The sequence below is a fragment of the Coturnix japonica genome, chromosome 3, assembly GCF_054131305.1.
Source record: "Coturnix japonica strain WE chromosome 3, WE-NBRP24, whole genome shotgun sequence".
Lineage (NCBI taxonomy): Eukaryota > Metazoa > Chordata > Aves > Galliformes > Phasianidae > Coturnix > Coturnix japonica.
In genome coordinates this window covers 64,442,532-64,464,920 of record NC_140665.1, presented here as the reverse complement: position 1 = coordinate 64,464,920, position 22,389 = coordinate 64,442,532, and the positions used below count along the sequence as shown (strand labels likewise).

Sequence of the window (22,389 nt, the reverse complement as noted above, 5' to 3'; positions counted from 1 at the left end):
TCTAGTCTGCTTGATTTTAGAAGAATGCAAAAGTAGAATGCAATAAACTCTTTAAATGCAGTCAGGAGCATGCTTCCTCCTTCCTGGCACCTGCTGCAGGATGCGATGTCTCCATTTCCTGGTCCTTGACTTCTTTTTCCTTGAGAGCCTTGTGGCAGTGCTTTGGTAGAGGAGGATGACTGCTGTTTGGCCTGGCTTTCAAGAAAAGGCATCAAGCACAAGTGTTCCCTCCCCCACGTAGGTGCAGTGTACAAATTACATCTGTTATCCACAGCGCTGCAAATGAGCCCTAGCTCCCCGCTGTGCAGCACTGCCAGGGGGTCACTGCCAGAAGTACTTCCAGTACTGCATCCCTTATAGTACAGGCAAGGAAATGGCACATTCAAAGACTAAAAAGAGTAATGAGGTACTTTATAGAAAGGAATGAATGATTTTCTGTGTTATAGCTTAACATAATTTTAGAATCAGGGTTTACAATCCTTTGTACATGTAGGTGCACATGAATAACTTGGTGCATCAGCCATACAACACGTGGGATTCAGCAGAGTCCCTGCCTCAATGCTCTGGAGCTGCATGCTGTAAACTCTATCAATATTTAAATTATATTGGAGGGATCTGGAAGCATAAAAGATTTTTAAATGGTAGTTAGCAGGGCAGTAAAGCCGAATCCTGTGATTATCTGTCTGAATTCACCAAGGAATTGGTTCTACGACTGCATTACCAAGAAGTCTTATTCCAGGCAGAGCCCAGTGGCAATTTCCCTTAAAAAAAGACCATATTATCAGATCTAATTAAGCCTATATATTGCAGAGACTTTAATTTTACTGCACTCTGGATCCTTTTTCTGTATTTTCCAAATCATATTCCAGTTTACAATTTCTGTAACTGCAGGCTTAGCTCTCTAATAAAGACGACCACAACCCAACACTTACAGTCACTACTCTTCAAACACTACCTTTTGTTTATGGTTTGAAACATCATCAGATTTATACTGATTGTAGAGTTTTAGTGCCTGTGTTTTAAGGTGTCAATATCTGCTCATATGCCTGCCCTATATAGCCCACTATTGACACCTTTTGCTCTCTGTGGAGTGTTTCCTTTGTGCTACAAGGAAGTATACTTGTACTTAATGCATGTACTTTAATAGCATATATTAAAAATGCACAGGGAATTCCTCCTCCATTAGCCAAAATACATGCTTTTTATCTATGGTGTTTCAAACCTGCCTTCGAGCTGGCTTTTATTTGGTTCAGCATTCAGTTCTTACTGAACTATGCATGAAAACATGCCTCAGTGTAGACACAGAAAACATAGGCAAGTTGTGGTTCCCCAAATGGTTGTTTGAAAGAGGTGGGACACTTGACTTTTTTAGTGGTGTAGCAAACTTTAAGAGACTCTTCTTTGTTTTATGGACCTCCTGAGATATTTCTGTGGTTATGGCTGCAAAAAGCTTTCCGTTGTAAGCCCTATTTTTTAATCTTCGTCTCACAGAATCACAGATTTTTTTACTCACAATTACTTTTTCCAAAGAACTTGTTATCACTTGAGTTTGTCACAAAGCCCACCTATTTAGAGGATCAGCGCTGAAGTACTATAACAAAGGGTTCTGTGGAATTATTGCATGAGTTAAGTTTGTTCATTTTAAAAATTTAAGTTTAATCAGATAAAGTATCTTGGATATAAGAAAAATGATGGGAACAGTGCTTCTGCCTCTCTTGGGAGCATCTGCCTCAGGAACTGCTTTGGATTAACAAAATCTGAACACATGCTACTTGGTCTTCAGCAGTGAAAAGTCAGTTTCAGGAGAGCCAATTGATAACTCAGAGCTAACAACTCTAATTTAGTTGCCAACAACTAAATAAGGCATTAGATCAGGCTGCCCAGGGCCCCAACCCGCCTGATCTTGAACACCTCCAGGGATGGAGTGTCCACAGCTTCTCTGGGCAGCCTGTGCCAGTGCCTCACCACCCTCTGAGTGAAAAATTCTGTCCAAACATCTCATCTAAATCTCCTGTCTTTTATTTTAAATCTGTTCTCTACTGTCCTATCCTATGAGAGTTACCATTTATCTGGTCACCAACTGGATGTGGAACTACTGACCACATCCTTCAGTCTGTGACCATCCAACCGGTTCTTAATGTATCCAATGGTTTACCCTTCAAATCCATTTCTTTTTCAATTCTGTGATTGAGGATGTGGTGCAGCACTATGTCAAAGGTGTTGCCTTTGACATCAGTTGCCCTTCCTTCATCCACCAATGCCACCACGGTCATAGAAGGCCACCAGATTGATCAGGTATGATATTCTCTTGGTGAAGCCATACTGGCTTTCACAGATCACTTCCTCATCTCACATGTGCCTTAACAGTGTCCAGGACGATAAGTGGGATCCAAACTCCCACTGTCAAGTGCCGTGCAGTGGGGTGGAAACACATGGTTAAAAAAGAAAAGAAAAAGAAGCAGTAGTGGTGATGCCTGGCTCTGATAGCTGCAGAAGAAGGAAACTCACATGCCAGGAGAAGTTGGGCTGTAGGGAGACATCCAGGAGAATAAGCTGCTGAAATATTTCTGTATCAAGTGACAGACACAACTGCAGCCAAGGACAGATTCCACGTAGATTCACTTGCTTTGAGATCTCTGCCCCAGACCCTGCATCCTTGTGGTCTTCTGCTCACCATCACTGTTTCTGTACTATAGGTGGGCACCTTCAGGAGTAATTTTTTCTTGCTGGAACAATTGAACATCTCCTTCTGAATTCCTTGCAAGCATATATGGAAAGTAAGGTTTAGGAGCACCTGTCGAGGGATCATCATAATGTTTAGAATGAGAGCTCTGTCTGCATTTAGTGTTTCTGGATTCGTTAAACTAGAATTAAAGTTGAAAATGCATATCAGAGAGTTCAAAACAGTATTAGCAGAATACTGCAGTCTTAAAGTTCGTAAACTGATTGGGATTTAACTCCAGAATTGCAGGGATTTTAGGATCAGCCTCCTAAGCACTGCAGGCCGTGCTGGTTTGCCTAGATAAAGGGACAGAGCTATCCATGATGGATATGCTCTATTGTACTCTTTGCCTTCCTCCCCTTCTCTCCACCTCTCCAAATTATGGTTCCATATAAGATCGATTAGTCTAAACTGCTGCTCATTGGCTTTAAGAGGAACAATTTTCTGCAGCTCCTCCACACTGGTTTGAAAGGGGAAAAAAACAACACCAAACATTCTGCTTAATTAAGACCTAAAGAGGCGGTGCAAACTTTTGATGATTAATTGGAGCATGCTTTAGACTGATGCATATTTAGTTATTATAATGTGATAATTTTATCTTGTTATACAAACTGCTCCCTTTGGGAACATGATTTAACACTGCAAACACACCATGTTTATTGCATTGTTCATTATGAAAAATACACAGGCAAAAAACCACAATGAGATGTATCTGAATAGTATCTGTGCTGTGGGTGCAGGGAGTGCTTCTTTCACCTGTAATGATACAACCCAGAGGCACTAAAAGCAAGGCATTTCAACTCCCTCAGTAGTTCTTCCTATGAAGCTTTGTATGAAGACTGGAGAACTCACAAAAGGAGAGGCTGGAAATTCAAGTCTTGTGCTGTATATGGAAGGAATATGCCTTCCTATTACCTGAGGTGGTTATAGGAAGTAGCAGTGCAGATATTCTGCTGAGAGCTCTCCCGTTACTATTCAGTGTCAGTGTGCCAGCTCCTCTTCATCCTACCTCTCACAGGTGTGACAAATCTGAGAACATACTCAGCACAGTACAAGGGCAGTTCATAAAGTTGCAAGCCCAGAGGGAGAAAAAAATGCAGTTGATTAAGAAAAATTTGCTTTCACTTCAAAATGATTGTAAAATGATAGAATGGCTTGGGTTGCCAATTTCTAGGTCAAGCACTAGATCATATTGCCCAGGGCCCTGTCCAAACTGGCCTTGAGCACCTTCAGTGATGGGGCATCCACAGCCCCTCTGGACAACCCATTTGAGCACCTCACCACCCTCTCAGATCTGTCCTAAGTCTTGCAAGTGTTATTTTTGTGCTTTAAACCGTGTGTCAGCCTAGCTATGTGAGTCCTGAAAGTGATGCTGAATGATCTTCATCAACAGAGCTGCTCCAGCAAGCTCGTATGATGGACATGGGCATGCTGTCGGGGTGAGCTCATGTCACTCAAGTTGATATTCACAGCGAGGCTACCAGCAAAGTTTGTCTGTGTATACAGGAGAGCATTGCTGATGTAGTGCACCAGTGCAATTATTGTGAATCTGCTTTCTTAGTGCAGACCTGGCCTAAAAGAGTTCAGAAGAAAGACTCAGGATGCAGTCTCAAGCTACTCCATTTGAAATTCCCCACTGCCCTGCATTCTTGTCCCGGGTTTTTCTTGCTGAGTGTTGCAGATACTGGGATTTGATACATTTTCCTGAAAGAAGGACGAGAGTCTGGTAAAGTGATTTTTAAAGAATTTGGCCATAAGAAACAAAGGTCTGTGAAAAAGTGAGAGTAGTCTTGAATGGTAGATTTGAGTTACTGAGTTTGTGTTTGGGAAGACTGCGATTAAATCACTGGCCTTTGGCTTTTCTTATTTCACACAATCTTAATGGATTTTTAAGCTTATTGCTTCCTAGTGCAATGGATTGCAGTAGTAGAAGTACATGGACTATTACTTTTCTGTTAACATAGCAGTCCTCTTTTTTTCCGGTCACTAAGCTTAATGCTCTATAGTGAAACACCCCTCAAGTGCTTTCACAGCTTCTGCTTGGATCCTTGCTGCAACCAGTGTCAAGAAGGAAAGCACACTGCCTGATCTGGACCATTATGGTTGTCCACAGCTGTCACCCACACACCCTGCTTTATCAGCCATGGGGCATGGCTCTGTACCAATCGTGAATGGGCACTTCAGTCTGCTGTTCTCAGCTTCACTGGAAGCTAGAAGAAATGAGTTGGTTTTAGAGCCAGTTCTCCCCTCTCAGGCTGCACAGAACTTTTGTTGATGCTCCACAGAGAATTATTCATATGATACTGGAAGTTTTCATCTGATGCATTGCATTACAAGAAGATGCGGTTGCATCAAAAATTTGCATGTCCTCTACCCCCTTCTGAAGTACTGCTGTTTGCTGGCTGCTTTACATGGATATATGAAGTTCATCCTCATGTTGCAGTGTTCCTATGCCTTATTAATGGAAGAGGCGCCTACTTTTATTATTGCTGTTACTATACTTCTGTATATCAGCTGTCTTTTCCTGGAGGTGCAGGGAGCAGCTAGAGGTAGATGGATGGTCAGTTTCTGCTGGTTTATTGACTGTCAGCTCCATGGATCACGTACTAAGTGATGCTGCTCCAAAGGGTTCTCCTTGAGGTAGTAACAAAGTTCTGCAGAGCACGAGGGGACCACAGCTTTACTAAGCAGGTGCCTCTCTCTGCCACTGCTCTTCTTCTTGCCCGTGTCTGTATTAAAGGGAGCCTATGGCAAAAGGAGGTGGGTTGAGCTTTACTCTCCTGCATAACCTAATGCAGGGAAGTTGTGATGTGGCCTTTCCCTTTAAACATTTGCTGCTGGGATGCTCTTTAACTGAAACTGAACAATGTTGTGATCATTCTGATCATCCTCAGGAGGCAGTCAGTGTGTGTCAGAGGTGAGGAGCTGAATGGTAGCTGATGTATCTCCGCTGTTAAGCTGTGCATGAAAACTGGGAATCCCCAGTGACAGAGCTCTGTGCTTCTCCTTTAGGTCTATGCCCACAACAAAACCTACTTCAAAACAAGGTGCTCCAGCACCTACTTGGCCAGTGAATTCTCTTTCAGCTCTGTAATTTTCCTTCCTCGTCAATGACAGTTATTCTCACCAGTAACAAGGCTGTTAGAAAGTTATCTCTGGTAGATCTTCCACTTTCTGGAGATAAAATACTTCTTGTCAGTAGGAGAATATATGTTGGTGTTATCTGAAACAAGGGGTTGCTGGCTGTTTCCTCTGGCTCATGGGAGATTCACTTGTCATGGTGTGTTCAAAGGGCAAGTTCAGCATGTAAGGAATGGCTTTATTTTGGTGCAAACACAGCTGAATCAGGGCTCCTTTGTGAAAGCTTGGTTAAGATAAGAATGGAGAGAAACGCTGCTGTGCCCTGCTGGGATAGTTAACTCCAAGCTGGTGCAGGGAGGTGCTTGCAGACCTCTTTACCCTTTGTATAGCTGCTGGTTATTTTGTCCAAATTGTTGTGATTTCCCTTGATGTGCAATATATTACAGCATTTATAGTATTGGCAAATCCTGCTTCAAAGAGCGAATGATAAAATGCATTAAGTGCAAATCTATGTTACAACTTAGCCTTAAATACAGCTTTAAAGGTAGACAGTCTGATTAAAACTAAAAAGGTCATTTTTTTTTAACGTTGTACAATTTTATTTGTAGCGATAAATCATAACACAATTTGCAGAAGGAAAAAAAGTTATTAAACTGGCAATATTTATTCCGTTAAGGTGAATAAAATGCAGCACGTACTTCTGAGTTATGAGAGCCGGGGAAAGGAGCCAAATCACTCCGCTAAAAATTAGTTTGCCAATAATTTTACAGAACGATGACAGCGTAGCTTCGAAAACAAATCCTTTATAGGGAAATGGGATGGCTGCATGACAGACTCTCTGAGCCATGAATTCTCTGCTGCTCAGGGATGAGGCGCTGTTTTAACAATTAGTCTTCAGGGACTTTTTTTTTCCCAGCAGTTAGACAATGGCAGCTGCCTGTAACTGAAAGGTCATGCTGTACAATAGAGTGGACATCAGAACTGAAGAATTCTGGGATTTAAGTCAAAAGATTCCTGCTAACTTGTGTCAGTCATCTGCCTAAGAGGCTTAACTATTCCCTGCCTGTGAAGTGGGGTAAAGATGATGAATGCGCAAGAACCTTGTTAGGACTTCTGCAGTCTTCCAGTTGTACACTTCAGAAGGCATACACCTCATATTTGTAGCACATTATTGAGAGGAGCTTGAAAGAGGCTCTGGATTCAGACTTGGCTGATGAGCACAAAGACTGAGAAGTAACCTGGCAGACCTCACCAGTGCTGCATCTCCCTTCTTGCTCAAGCGCAGGTTTTGGTGACTGCTACATTCCAATGAAAGCTCCCATTTTGTACATCAGTCATTATTTCAAAACAACACTGCAATGGGATCTTTCGTTCCTTATTTAACAGAGAGCTTTTGTTAGAGACCTGCTTTGGTGTAGTACCACCCAGGTGCTTTTAGTCACCTGCTTGCTGAGCAGAATATCTGAAGTGCTCACTGCACAAGGCTGCAAGCAACAAGAGTGAGGCAGCAGGACTTATTAAGCCTCTGTTCTGGGTTGCTTATTTAGTAAAGACTTGTGCACCCTTGTACATGTAAAAAAACTCAAGACTTCCAGAGCTTTTCAGCAATGTACCATTTTTAAGCTAATTATCCTTTCCAGCCACCCTAGAAACTCTGCTAATCTATTGAGCTGGGTTGGCACAGGTCGCCAGCTGCCTGTGAACAAGCTGGTAGTGGCAGGCAGGCACATTTGTGTTCCCAAATGGTAAGGAGGTTAGAAATAAGATGAGCTGGTGCAGTTTGCGCTAAGAGTAAGTGTGCAGATGTCTGAGGAAGGTGTTTGCATCTCATGTAAACATTGTTCTTATATTTTTGTTGTAGAAGATGATGTGTCAAATGTACAAATAATGTGTGCCTGGTGCCAGAAAGTTGGAATCAAGCGCTATTCCCTGAGTATGGGAAGTGAAGTGAAATGCTTCTGCAGCGAGAAGTGCTTTGCAGCTTGCCGAAGAGCATATTTCAAGAGAAACAAGGTAAGAGAAATAAGGAAAGATGTAATCTGCATAGACATAGCTTTAACTGGCCCAGCCTGGGTCTCATTTAGCATCTAACAGAAGCTCCTTTTCTTTTGTTTTCTGCTTCACCCAGTCCCTCACTTTCCATCTGTATCGTCTGTTGGACTGTCAGCTCTTTACTAACCTTGTTTCTTTCAGTTCCCTTCAGCTTGATGCTTGGGTTTTTTTAGAGAATCAGAGAGCTTAGATAAACATCAACAGGAGCTTACCAGTCCCAGTTTGGCCTCAGGGTTTCAGGATGATTTCTGCACACACACCACTAAGAAAAGGCATCAAGCAGGTATAGGAGAGGGTGGCTGTGTGTGACAGCCTCAGCCTTACCAGGCAGTGGGAGCTGTGTCACCAAGTCCCATGGCAGTGAGATCATGGCTGTGCTTTTAAAGCCTAAGTCTGGGTCCCATTGTGGCAGAGGACACTTGCCTGATGCTAGTGAGCTGTAGTTTCACTCTTTTAAAGTGTACTGTGGCTCATAACATCATAATGGCTGCAAAATTCAGACACTATACATTTTTGGTTTGAGGTAAGCAATACTAGAACATCTAAAGTACCGTGAAAACCCCTCCTACTCAATTCAAATTTAACTTAGTCTAAAATTAGAATGTAATCCTAATATTGAATGCCTACAAAAATTGCTGTAATCGCTGAAGTACAGTGCTTGAAAATGCCCTCTAGGTTGCTTCAGCAGCTGTCTTTCTACAGCAGTATGTGCTAAATGCCATTTACGGGAAAATAATGTAGGAATGCTGCAGCATTTGTAGTTGTTTTAAAAGTAACCGTGGCCTTTTGGGACTTACTTGTGCAAAAGGAGTCTTTGGATAGTCTGTATGGTCTTACAAATATTTATTATTCAAAAAATCCTTCAAATTCTGGCTTTCTAAGTGATACTGTTTTCCCTCATGCTACAAAACACTCAAAGCTTGCCAAGTTGCAAAAAAATTCAGTTCTCCGAGTCTAGTATTCTAAATATGTGGGAATAACACATAAGTGCATGCAGATCCTAGAATCAAGATGCACTGTTACAACAAATTACCCTCCTTTAGAAATTTGGGTCACATCATCCTGTTGAAACAACAACAACAACAAAAGTGCCTGAAGAATTAGGTTGCAAAAATCAGTAGAGTGGAATTTCAGTGGCAGTCTTGGAGAATCAAGCTCATAATGTCCACTGGAGCAGACAGGCAAGTTAAAGTCACGTGGAGCCTTCTGCCATGAGTGGTTCTTACATCCTTCTTTCTACATATGTAGAAGAGGGAAATACATGCTCTTAGGATGCTCTTCATTTCAGAATGAGCTTGCACACGTATACGTGCATGAATATGCAGTTCAATGTCTCTTAAAGTGTGTGAGACTCTGTGATGTAACAGGATCCAGATCACACTCAGATGATGTGCCCATGACTATGAGTCATAAGTTGGCATGAGTTATATACATAGGTAGCTCTGAAAGTAATGCCTCCCATTTATTTCCGTGGAAACAACAACAGATATACAAAGAGTATGATAACACTATTTAATAGAGGAAATTCTCAGCTGTGAAATGCTCTTTTTCAGCATAGTCACCACCATTAACTATGCATTTTCCCCAGCCATGAACAAGAACCTGCATGCCACGCTCCTAAAAATCTGCATGGCTATCTGGAATGTGCCTTGTCTTTCATGTTGCTGTTGCCACTGCTGAAACGTGCCACCACCTCGCTGTGCTCTCATCCGCTGCTTGATCTCCATCAGTGTTCAGCAAGCATCAATGAATGTCAATGGGTGCAATTTTTTCTGCATGGAGGAATTCAGTGACGTGCCTTTGCTTTATACGCACTTCTACGTCAGATGCTATTGTGTCAGACTGCCCCTCTGCTGCCATCTGTCACATGACAACAGCATGGAATATTGGTGGGAAGGTTCACCACTACTGCTTTATGACTAACAGTCCACCTCTGACATTTTGGGCCAATGTAATAGAACAGGAGGTATTACTTTTGGAGCAGCCCTAATAGATTTTAAGAGTGAAAGGATTGCAAGTGATCCTAGTTAGGTGGTCCTATGTGTACTGCAGTGATGAGCACCAGACAACACAGAAAACCTTGAGAAAGTACGACCAGTTGATGGTCTGTTATCTCTAATCTCATAGCCTAGATCCCGAAGTAGAAGGTTTAGGTCCCCTACTAAAATGAACACATATTAATATAAAGAATAGGTGTAGTTAAACCTGTTACTAAACCTTTAGTAGCAGGAATCAGTAATAGTTTACAGCCATGATTTCAGTCACTCAGGCATCATATTGAACAAGTTCCCCATTACTGAAATTAGAATGAATTACCACTGTTCTCTGCTGAATGCCTTTTTGCCCTTGTATTTTGATGAGGGACAGCTGAGAGCATCCTATTCCCCCTGATTCCCTTTCCTATACCTCTATTAACTTCTAGAAGCTCAGCGGTTCTAGATATTTTCAGCACCTTTTATCCAGAAATGCATAGCATTCATTATTTTTGTATATACAAATAACAACAAGATTACATAGGATTGATGATATTGGTTGCTGTATTGTCTCTGCTTCAAAGAAAGCACGTGAATCAAATTTTCTCTGTCTCTTGCTCTTGTGATATTAACTATACAGAATCTGACCTAGCAAGGGAAATCCATAGCTACCCACTGCGTGTGTATTGATGTCATTAAATAATCAGGGGACAGAATATTTGGGAAATGCTGCCGTTAAATTAAAGCAGGATTGGGAAAATTCAGCAGACACTCGTGCTTCTTATTTTGCACTTGACCTGTTAGTAAAAGAGCAGAGTGCTGAGGAACAAGATTGAAAGAACAAGGTTGCAATCGTTTCAGATTTAACCATTGACCTTTAATCTGTTATTGCTAGTCCAACAGCATACCTGTCTCCTCCAGGAGCCTAATGCTTATTTATGTGTTTGAGAAGTTACACCGCTCCACACTTTCTCATTTTTCAAACGGAGGAGTGAAATAGTCACGTTTCACCTGCCTTATGTGTGTTTTAAACAGCAGACCTCTGCAACAATATGGGGTTGTATTACGTTAAATATGTACAGCTGCTGCATTTCAGGGAGCTGATAGAACTTTGTGGTCACTTGGTTTAAGGCTTGAATTTCCTAATGGAGCATGCTGAGCTGTGCTCCCTCTCTCCCCCAGATGGGAAGTGCTGTGATAAGCACGCACTTACAATGATAGGACTGTTTAAACAGTACAGAATAAATCATCGCTCATGTCTCAAAATGCCACTAAATAACTCTGCCAATCGCATATCCCTGAATGCCAATTACTGTGTTCAGAATTAGGGTTTTTGTAATCACCCTATAAACAGGCAGGAACAATGCACACCAATGTGGGATTGTCTTGAAGCACCCCAGAGAGGAGCACAGTTGCCCCCAAAGACCCAGGCTGGGCAGACAGTGGCTGCACCCAGCCCATGCTTCCTTCCCCAGCCCTCTCACAACACAGGTGTAGCAGCAGTGCCCCGGGCATTCAATGATTCAGGAAAGGGAACGTTTCATACTAATGTTTGTAATTGAGTAGATTTAAGATTAGGAGTCATTTTGATGCTCTCTTCCTAAGATATATAATTTTATAGACCAAGTAATATAAAGTTAAGTACCAAAGAGGCACATAAGGGCAAAAAGCGTTAGACCACCAAGTTTCAGAATATTAACTTTAAGGGGAACTATTGGATTCATAATTGGATCCAGTGAGTTTGAAGCCTGAAAAGATTAATTTTGAAATTAAGTTTATTGAATCAATGGGTCAGAAAACAAATTAATTATGACCAAATGGCCAAACCTTGCATGAGGACTGAATTCGTAGAGGTTATAGACTGTTCACACACACATTATAGCATAACTTAACTTGATTTGACTAAGACCTTGGATAGGAAGTGGCTGCAAGGTTGTCAGCCAGTGTTTTATTCTTGGCCTTGTCCCTGGTATGCACTGCCTTACCATCAGGAAAAAAAGATGATAGATGTTTGTGCATATTGTGCAGCCCAGTTTCACTTGTAGGAATAAACAGAAAGGTGTAAATCAAAAAGCAAAAGCAAACTACTGTTTAGTGGCATGAAAATGTAAATGGAGGGGCTGTTTCCCCTGTAAAGGATGGAGATCTATGGCACCTGCTGTGGATGGCTATGCAGGGGGGGAACCTACCTCCTCCTGTCATGGCTTGGATGCAGGCTTGACCAGATGTCCTTGGTGCAGGCCATCCGCAAAGTCGGCATCTGGCTTTGCTCTCCTAAGCAGCAATCTGTATCCCTACATCAGAGGTGAGGATAAAATCCCAAGGAGGGAATGTTTTCTGCTCTTCTGGCCCACCTGTGCAGCAGGGATGAGGGTGAGCTCATACACATTTATTTAGTCCTCTGTTCTGCCACAGCAGATGATCGCTAACTCTTTCAAATTATATTTCAAGACAATAATCTGTGTACAGCATCATAAAGCCTTAGTACGCTTGCTTGAATTGTTTCTTCAGCTAATTAATATATATTATACAATGTGATTACTATGAGCTTGTATATACAAACATATCCTGAATACTGGGAGTAAACAGAAGCTATCATTCCCCAGAATTATTACTGAGGATTGTCATAGAAAGTTCTCTTGATTTCAAGCTTAATTATGCAGCCTAACAGCGCATAAGAAATATTTAACAATCTCTCTGTTAAGTCAATGAGTAATGGCAAAAAACGTTTCTTTTGTCTCTTTCTCAGGCACCTGTGAAATTTAATTTGTAAAATGATCATCATTCATGAAAATTTGGAAAATTGCTTCACACATCTCAATACAAATAGTGCCCCTACCAAGAAAAAAATAGAAAAGGCTTAGCTGTTATGTCTTCCTTTCCCATAATAAGCTTTGAAACACATGGGGCTCTGAATAGAAAACCTATTTCTCCTAGAGATTTAACTTGCATTAATTAGGTGTTCAGAAAGGTCAGTTCTGAGCAGGTGTTCTACTTGGTTTGCATGCAAGTGTCTGTGTTTGGCTTCACAGAGTGGTAGAGAAGTGAGGTTTAATGAACAGTTTGCAGAGTCACTCATTCTGGTGCGGGTTTACGTAGGATGCGTGCGTGCTTCCTTGCGTCTGCTTGAGTCTGTGTGCACGTATGCAGGTGCAAATATGCATATTTGCCACAGAAGCCAATTAATAAGGTTTCTTGCTAAGACTTAAAGGTGGAAGGGGAAAAGACGACAAACATTTCCGTAGCTGTGATTGCTATGTTAAGATATAAATGAATGCTGATGAATGAATGCAGATGAGACGCTGAGTTGGCAGAGGAAAGAGTCTGAGTGTGGGGCACAGTTGCAAACTTCTTTGAGAAATTATCTGGAGAAAGAGGGGGAAAGAAAGCATTATCCCTCATAGGATGGTGTTAAATTATGTGGGCAGGAGGTAAAAGACCATAGGCTGTGTCCAGTAATCTGGAGCACACACAGATATAAAGCGAATCTTGAGCTGTGAAAGAGATGGCCAGCTTTAGAGAGAAGAGTAGATGTCATTGTTGAGCTGTTATCAGCTGGCCTTTTTGCTTACTGCATACTGAGGCCAGAATTCTCATAAAACCCTTTACTTAAACCAGAGGGAAGATTTTCTGTGTTGAGAAGAGGAAATTGAAATTCCAAACTAACCTGCAGAGGCCAGTGGTCAGAATACCTCACTGCTTATCTGCACCAAAGCAGAACATATTAACGTTGCTAACGATGAAATGCATCAGCACCTGACTGATGCCACCAAAGACTTAATGAAAGGATCTGGCAAACCAGCATGCTTGTCAGTTTGCAAACTCAGTGGACATTTTACTGTCCATCTGCTGCCATTTAATACTATAAATTTGAATCAAATTCCCATTGTCTGAATTACTAGCAGGTATCCAATCCAATTAAAAGGCGTGTTCACTTTAATTTTAACCACCATGTCACATTACATCAGTCGTGTCTCATTCTGGCTACTTCGGCTTTATCAAGATGAATGTGCTAATTAGGACCTGAGAATCTGCTGTCTCTTGGACAGCAGGCATTTGGTTCAAATCAATCGACCGGCTTACACAAGGTGTCCTCACATCAATTCTGGACGGCTTCAGCAGTGGCATCTCTCCTTGGTGCCAGAAGTAGGTTTTGTTTATGTGCAGACATTACAACACAATACCACTAATCACATTAGGACTTGACTAGAAATACTTTTAAGGTACACAGTTCAGACCAATGGCTTGGACTTAAGTAGAGAGATGTTATGATACATCAATACTGAAGATGTTTAAGAAGTTTCTCTCTACTGAATACAACCTCAGAGTGACTGAAGGAGGATTGCTGTAGCTATTTTTCTGAACAAAATAATAAAAAAATATTAAATGTTATTATTATTATTATTTGTTTAACTGAAGTCTTAAATCACTTAGATGAATTTTTGGAGGGGAGAAGGAGATGTTAGGGGAAAAATAGGCATTTTACTTTGTTAAAAAGTTTGGCAAGATGTGCTTCAGGGTGTGTGTCTAGAACACTGTTGCATCACCAAGAGATTTTTGATTAGAGAGTTTTAGATATGTAACAGTGATGCATTCAGAAAGTGAGCTGTTACAATACACTGGGGTGCTTGCTTTACCTCTGAACCCCTTTGGCTCCAGTGTATGCAATCTAGACAATCACTCAATAAAATACTGCTCTCCCCTGCACTCCAGTTCACATTGCATTGTCTGAGCCCATCTTGGCTTTATGTGAATTTATGCACCTTCCAGCTTTTCCAGCTTTGTTTCTACATGATCCATGCAAAAAGAGCATCAAAAACAGTGCTTGCTCTAATGAAAACTTAGGGTAGATATCCAAAGTTAATCTAATTTGTGCAGATTACATTTGATGCCACTTTTCTCTTTCCTGACGAATACATCAATCATTAACACTAATAAGAACTGGGTAAATAATGAAATGCATATTAAATAATGTGTTTGTTCAAAAATATCATGACATTTGAATAAATTATTGGCTTAACGCATCTGTTCACTTCCCAGTCAGCTCATTAACTTAGGGAAATATTGAAAAAGTAGCTTGCATATATTTTTGCTCTATCTATATTTTTATTTTAAAAGCAAAATTAAGCAAATATGGCTTGCAGAAATATGTTTGGATTAGGAAGAGTGTTGTGAATGACACCCCGTGTTCACACTCCCGAGAAGATTAATAGCATATTACAGTGTCACATAGGGAGCTAGGAGATATGGTTTAGTGTTTTTTCTGTAGGTACAGTAAAGGGAGGACGGTTGGACTAGATGATCTTGTAGGTCCTTTCCAACCTTGTGACTCTATGATTCTATAGTTTTAGGTAGCAAATGACAGAAATTTTGTCATTTCTGGTCCTAAAGTTTCTCAGGAGAGCATCTTGCTGTCACAGTACTCCCCAGCATGAGCTGGTGGCTGAGTGATTTGTGCAGGTGAGATGGCAATCCAGTGTAGTTATAAGGTTTTTTGTCAGCCAATGGCCTATATTTACTCCCTTGCTGTTCTGGAGCAGTGACTTCCTTCTCCTTTGTGCATAGAAATCCTGGGTCAAATTCAGGGATGAAATTGTTTCAGAGAGATGAAACAAATAAATCACATTGTGTCTTTTGTCCCCTTCTGGGTAGGAAAGATTCACCCCTTTAGCTTTGTTTGCAAACACTTGCTGGTTTATGAGAAGATGGAAGAAGCCCTTACACGCATTAACCTTGAATCTGGCCTCATGAATCTCCACAGGGCTAGAGGAGGCCAAATGGTTGTAACTTATAAGCTGCCAGATGAACGGGAAAATGTACTGGTGGAAATTGTTAGTTAAAGTCAGCTTCTCACTATATATCAAGTAGTACTTGATATACAAAGTGTTAAATTTGCTGGAGGAGCTGGGTGGGTAGTTTTTATAGGGCAAAAGTCTGAAAATGTCAAATATCTTTCCTCTAGAAAATTATTTCTGCAATAGTAGAAGACTGTTTGCTGGCCAGCTAAGTTCAATTACAGAGTGCTCTCTGTCAAAAACCCAAGCATTTATAACTCGCCCGTTTGAATTTAAATTGGGCTGAAAGTAAACATATGCTGCAAATTGTCAGCCTGGATGCAGTTTTGTAGCTGAAGTAAATGTACTCATCTGTTTAATAATTTTTAGAAACAGTCATAAAGTGTCTGATGGTTTTAAGGGTGGGAGGGTTTTGTGCCTGTGCTCGGCTTCACATGGGTTTGGTTTATTTCACCTCCTGCCTGAGGAGCAATGGCTGGCCTGACTTTGGCTGCACATAGAGCACCTGGGTGGGGGGTGCTGGTGGTGGCCAGGCCTTCCTGCTGGCCCAGCCTTCTGCCTGCCTGTGCAACCTGAGAGGGAGGCATGGCTCCGTTGCCACCCATTTGTCCCAAGAGCAGAGCAGAGAGGCTCTTTGCTGGGCTTTGCATGGAGGAGGATCATAAGTGCAGTGTAACTGCCCAGTGCAGCTATGCTGGGAAGCATGTGAGACCATCAGCGGCCTCAGTTACCCCCATTAGCAGTGGCCAAATGCTGCTCAGTATCTTACAAACCCTTCCCTTCTCTGAAATCCAGACTGTCAAATCGAATTGGAAACCCACAGTGTTGTAAGCCAAACAAAAACTCTGTCTCCATTAATCTCATTATTTTCAATTTAGCTTCCAGGCTTTTACAGTTATGCTGCACAACGCCACCAAATTGGGTGGCTGAGAGCTCCTGGAACTACATAACACAGAACGACAGTGTGGTTTTGTGGGGGAGGGTACCTCAGAGACCACCCAACCCAATTCCTCTGTGAGGGGCAGGGACATCTCTCAACAGGTCAGGTTGCTCAAAGCCCTGTGCAATCTGGCCTTGAACTCTTCCAGTGATAAGTCTGATAATCTGTGTCTTAGATGATTACATTAGAGTTTCAAAAAGAAGAGTGACACATAGACCTGTGTGAGCTGATGTGCTTGAATCTTTTCATCATTTGGTAGTAAGGATCAGTTTTAATTGGCTGTTGTCAGATGGTTGAGTGTTGTGCCTCCATTTGTCTCCATTTGTCGATATCAGTGCCTTGATAAGGCACTTAACATGTTGGGTTTTGTCTAATACATAGGCCTTAAAACAACATGTGACCATGCTCCTAACTTCAGTGCTGTTGTATGGTAGCTTACCCTGATGGGAGAATGAAGAGCTCTGAAGGAGAAGTCTCTGAAATAATGAGGAAAAGGGCTAAGGAAGAGAAAGTTTAAAAAAAGGAAAAAAGAAGTATTGAATCACTCTGGAGGCTATTTAAGAACACCATATTAGATGCACAGATGGTACATATACCTCTGAGCAAGGAGAAAGTAGAAAGGGGAGAGTAAATCTGGCATAGTTACATGAAGAAGTGCATAAGCTTAAAGGGACACTGTCAACTTAAAAATCACACTTTTATTGGAAAATTTGTTACCTACTACTGTTGCAAAAAAACACCTATGATTACTGTAGCTGGGAGATGAGACAAACAACTCGTTCTATTTTATGGTGCTCTTTCTTTGGGCCTGATCCAAATTCCATTGGCGTCAGTGGACCCCCCCCACTGATTTTCCTGAGCTTTGGATCAGGCCCTATGCATGTTTGACTGTACATTGTGTACAGGCTGTTTCATTATTTTGCACGTGGTCTGCTTTCACATTGTTTCTGTGGTTTTTCACACAGCAAGAGTGGAAAAAAATGTGGGTTTTTTTTTTTCCCTTCCAATTTGGAAGTGTGGTTATTAAAACTATGGAAATGCCAGTGGGGTCCCAGGAACACTTGTACCAGAAATACCAAATGTGTGGCTTTTTAAAGTGTGACTTCGAAGCTCCTCCTTCAAAATATCTGTGAACATGATCGGTTCAGTTACAACAAAATGCCTTTGAGATGTAGTGCACACTGGAAATAAAAGAACAGGGAAGTTATTGGAAGGACAGTGCTGCAGAAGGTGTGGAAAAAAACATCTATAGAAAAAATAAAGAAAAAAGCCCCCTCATAAGTCCCCAGCTCTCATAGGCCACCCAGCAGTAATTCTGCCCCCTTCTGAAATAGTGGAACAGCAGGAAAGCTCAATTAATTTTCTGTGTCCACCTTCACCACTGAGGATGATGAAGAAATTCCTGTTCCAAGGACATTTTTCACAGGAAATCAGAGTGTGGCCTTATAACAGAGATTGAAGTCTCTTAGGAGGAAGTTACGGAGCAACTTCAGCAACTCGAGTGCAGTAAATCACCAGGACCAGATGGTACTCATCCGAGTGTTCCGAAGGAAATAAAAGTGTGAAGCAGCAGAGATATTGACAAGGATCTGCAATGTATCATTAAAACCAGCAACTGTTCCTGAAAATTTGGAAGTCATTTGTATGGTGTTCAAAATAAAATTAGAAAAAGAAAAAGAGAGAAATAGAGAAGCTGACAGCGATAAGGAGGTTACTTTCTTCTTAGACATCAGAAGTGAAGCTGAGAGTTCCTTAATTTTTATTTCATTGGTCTAATGGCAGAACAAGGTAACTCCCAGTTAGACATGCTCTGGCGGGTTGTAACGCCAAAAAGAACATTGCCTATTGTAAACAGACAAAGATACTTAGGTGAACATAGCTTATTTGGACTCCAGATCACATTTGCTGTATAAAAGGTTGTTTATTTCTGATGTGTTATTTGATGTCGATGAGTAGTTTGGTACAAACAGTGAATGTGTTTTGGCACAGAAGTATGTATCGCTCCACATTTCTGTGTGAGGATGGACTTTTAAATGTGAGGCTGATCATATCCCACAGGACCTGAATGTAGTGCCAATGCAAAAGTTACTTTGTACTGCTGAGGAATGCTTTATATGCATGACAAAAGTTTATAGTCCAGCTTACTACATAAAAATTAATTGTAGAAAAAGTTGAATTTTTCAACATAAAGCAGACACTTTAACACACAAAGCCCACTTCACCCAATCCCCATTTTCTGCAGTTGAGCCATGTGGGCAACATGGAGTAACAGAGGAGTACAGAGGTTTTGCCAAACAAACATAGCTCGTATGTACACACATGCACGAAAATTAGACAAGGGATGGAAATTAGAAGTTCTAATGGATTTAGAATTTAGTGAAGCACTTGAAATAGCATCTCGTGAAATCTTTCCCACGGGTTAATTCACATTACATTGGATGTGAACACTGTCAAGTGTCCTGAAAGTGGGCTCAAGGAATAAAGCAAAACGTGGTGATAAAAAGCAGCATATCAAGTTGTGGATAGAGAAGGACTGGAAGGATGTGTATAATGTTGGTCTTCTTTCACGTTTCATTAATGATTTCCAGGAGAGAACAGCCTGTGTGTTCACAAACTCTGCAGATGATACTAAGCTAGGAGGAGCTGCAGATACCAAAACAGATAAAGTCTCTGGAGGAATTAGAAATAATGAAAAAAGGCAACTAAATTACTTTCACTTTGACAAAAGTAAGTTAATATATATAGGGAAAGAAAAAGCAAACAACCCTGAAACAGCTATCTTAGTGGAATGAGCAAAGCTGGACCACAGGCTGAAGCTGAGGCTAATTACACGTAATAGATCAGACCATGGTGCTGTAGCGAAAGTGAAGCAGCCATGAATGGGGTCTGTAGCATTAAGGCTGCTGAGAAGGCTGCCATGTGGCTGGGATGTGCAGACTGAGCAAAGAGCGGAGGGGCTTAGATGCAACTGTAATGGGTAAAGCTAAAAATATACAGTCCAATGTGGTTACCTGGCTAGGCCAGGTAACAAGAACAGAAACCGAACCTTGTTGATCAGAGATATTGTGCGCCTAGACAAGCCTCATATGCACCCTATAACCACAAAAATTATTGGATATTTTTCACTCCTTCCTTCAGATATTGGCTGCTCTCAGGTGCAGTTTGCCAGACCAAGTAGACCAGTGGTCTGAGCAGCGTGGTGAGATCCTGTCCTCCCAGCAGAATGGTTGCACTGGTGGCAGAGTGAGCCTGTGGGACTCGGTGACACAGTCCAAATCTAAACTCAAATATCCCATTTGGTCAGCCAACACATACCTGGTGTGAGCAGACATCTCTTTGTTAATACTAGTGGAGCTGTGTGCATTGGCTGTGGTTCTGGGCCTGTACTGGAACTGAGATAGCTCCATTTACTTTCTATGTGATCTGGAGAAGCAATAGATTCACTGTAGTGTCTGGAAAAAAAATCAGTATTATCGCTAAAATGAAAATATTTTGTCTCATTTGCCATCACCTTCTAATCTCTCATTAAAATTCATAATGCCATTATCTGTCACCACGTTGTTCTTCTGAAATATTTCACAAATTCCAGTAGTTCCTAATACTGTTGATACAATATAGAAAGTACAGAAGGCTTTGTAAACAGGTTAAAGCAGTATGTGAGATTGGATTTAAGGGGAAAAAAAAGAAGTCACGTAGGATCGACTTTAATTCACTGTATGCGGACATTTCAGCTTAAATTGCCATGCTGAGGTGCCTTTGTTATGCCAGACTTTTCCAGAGAGCAGAACTGGAGATATTAGAGCGCACTGTGTCCTTTGTGAGGTGATTTGCTCCATCCAGTTGGTCATAGTGGTGTACCAAAATGAGTTTTTCTTTCTTCAGCCTTGAACTTAGGTTGGAATATCTTGTAGAACACGGTGTGTGGTAAGGCACCGATTGCCATAGTCAAACAAAGGAGGTCCCCTGTTCATGCTGATATCAGGGGCAGTGCTTCCCTTGATGCCAGTGAGGTGATAATTGAATATAAAGATGCAAGACAATGGCAACATTTTTATAGGAAAATTGAGGCATTGGGTATTTGTCACGAACTGCTTTTTGCTGATAAAGCTGTGTAAGGTACTTTAGACTTAACCTAATTTATATTAAATAAAGCCCAGGTGTGCTGCACTTAATCAGGCTGGCTAGCCCTTCATTCTCCCCAAGGCAGTGGGGGTAATGCACATTTTTTCTCCTTCACCGTTCTGCTTTATCCTTTCGCTTTATTCAGTTAAACCATTATAGCCTTCACAATACAGATTCCAAACTTTTACCCTCTGTCTGGCTGCGTCTTATTGTGTTTTCTAGCCTGCTTCTGCCTTTTTACTGGCAAGGCTGGGATTCACTGTTCCATGTTGTGTTCTGTATTTGCAGCGTGTCTTGTATTGCCTTATGGATGTTTTTATAGTTTTTTTGTTGTTGTTGTTGAAAGGTACCATGGAGATTCTCGGTTGTTTTTTTCTCTGTGCCCTTAACAGGGCTTAACTTACCACCCCATTAAACAGTCATTTTGTATGTGCGATTGTGATTACTGGAATGTAGGTTGCTATTATTAATCATCTTTCCACTCATACTGTTACATTAATCATGTGAGGAGATGAGAGTGTAAGTTTGGATCCAGCAGGATGACAGCTTCTTATTCATAGTGGCACAAAATCCAACTCACGGAGCAAGGAACGACTCTCAGAGTCAGTTGCCCATTTGCCAGTTTTGAGCCCTGTTCTGTGCCATTCTGCAGCGCTGTGGACACGCGGGTTTCATGAATAAAACACAAGGTGCAGGAGCTGGTTGTGCACACTGGGCTGTGTGGCTGCTCCCCTTTGTTCACACATGGCATGTGCTCTGCCGCGGCTGTACGCCCTCACATCGTCCTGCAGGAAATGTGCTGTTGTGCACAAGAGGAAGGAGCCTACCGCCTTTTCTGCACATAAGCACGTCCTCTAGGGAAGTGTGCTTGCAGAGGAGCAAGCAGGACAGTACAGCTGGAAACAGTCTGCTTGGAGATAATCAGAGCCCCAGCAGGAGCACCCTCCGAGCACAGCTGCACAATTCCCTTTGCTCTCTAGAAGGCACTGCACCCTACGTGCAGTTTCCAAGCTACATTTAACACAATTGCCCATCAGCACTTAGGAAGCAGTTACCACAGAAACCCAGCGGAGACCAATTAGTCACATGATTAAATTAATTAAAATAACCCAGGGTATCTGCCATCTTACTTCTTTCTGCTACGAGTAGTGCATGACCTAGACAGAGCTGTAATTGGATGGCATTATTGTGCCTTTTAATCCCAGAATCATCTTCACGCTGTACGAGAGGTGGTCTTTGATTTTTTCCTTTTCCATCGTTCTGCATAAATCCCTTCCCAGCGATCTGTGTTACTCCCTTGCCGCAGAGATGCATTATTCCTTTTCCATAGATCTGTGCTATTGCACAAAAACATTCTCCAACCCCCTCAATAAGCCAACTAGTATCAAATTTACAAAACATCAGATTTAACAACAGTGAGATTTGTTATGTTTGGGATAAGAGGATTTGGAAACATTTTCAATTGCGCAGTTAAGACTTTTGGAGGTCTTTAATGACAGCTCTAACAATACTTGCCAGGGAGAGCTCTGTAGCCTGTATTAGCACTTGACCTGAGAATTGTAAAGCACTAAGAAAAGACTGTATGTTGTGTCTTCATTTCCCAAGTAATTCTGTTATTGCAGTGGGCACATTTAAGTGGAACAAGCTGTCTGAGTTGTAATACTGCTTCCTGGGAAAGGCAGGCAGTCCGGTGTCCTTGGTTGT

At 41.6% G+C, this 22,389-nt stretch overlaps 1 protein-coding gene across 2 annotated transcripts in view; it reads left to right on the top strand.

Annotated features, from left to right (window-relative positions):
• SOBP (sine oculis binding protein homolog) overlaps window positions 1-22,389 on the top strand; it is a 99,474-nt gene that overhangs the window by 14,841 nt on the left and 62,244 nt on the right. For both annotated transcript variants that reach the window (XM_015858744.3, XM_015858745.3), the window contains exon 4: window positions 7,665-7,816. In XM_015858744.3, the coding sequence (XP_015714230.1) occupies window positions 7,665-7,816 (152 nt within the window). The remainder of the gene's footprint in view (window positions 1-7,664; window positions 7,817-22,389) is intronic.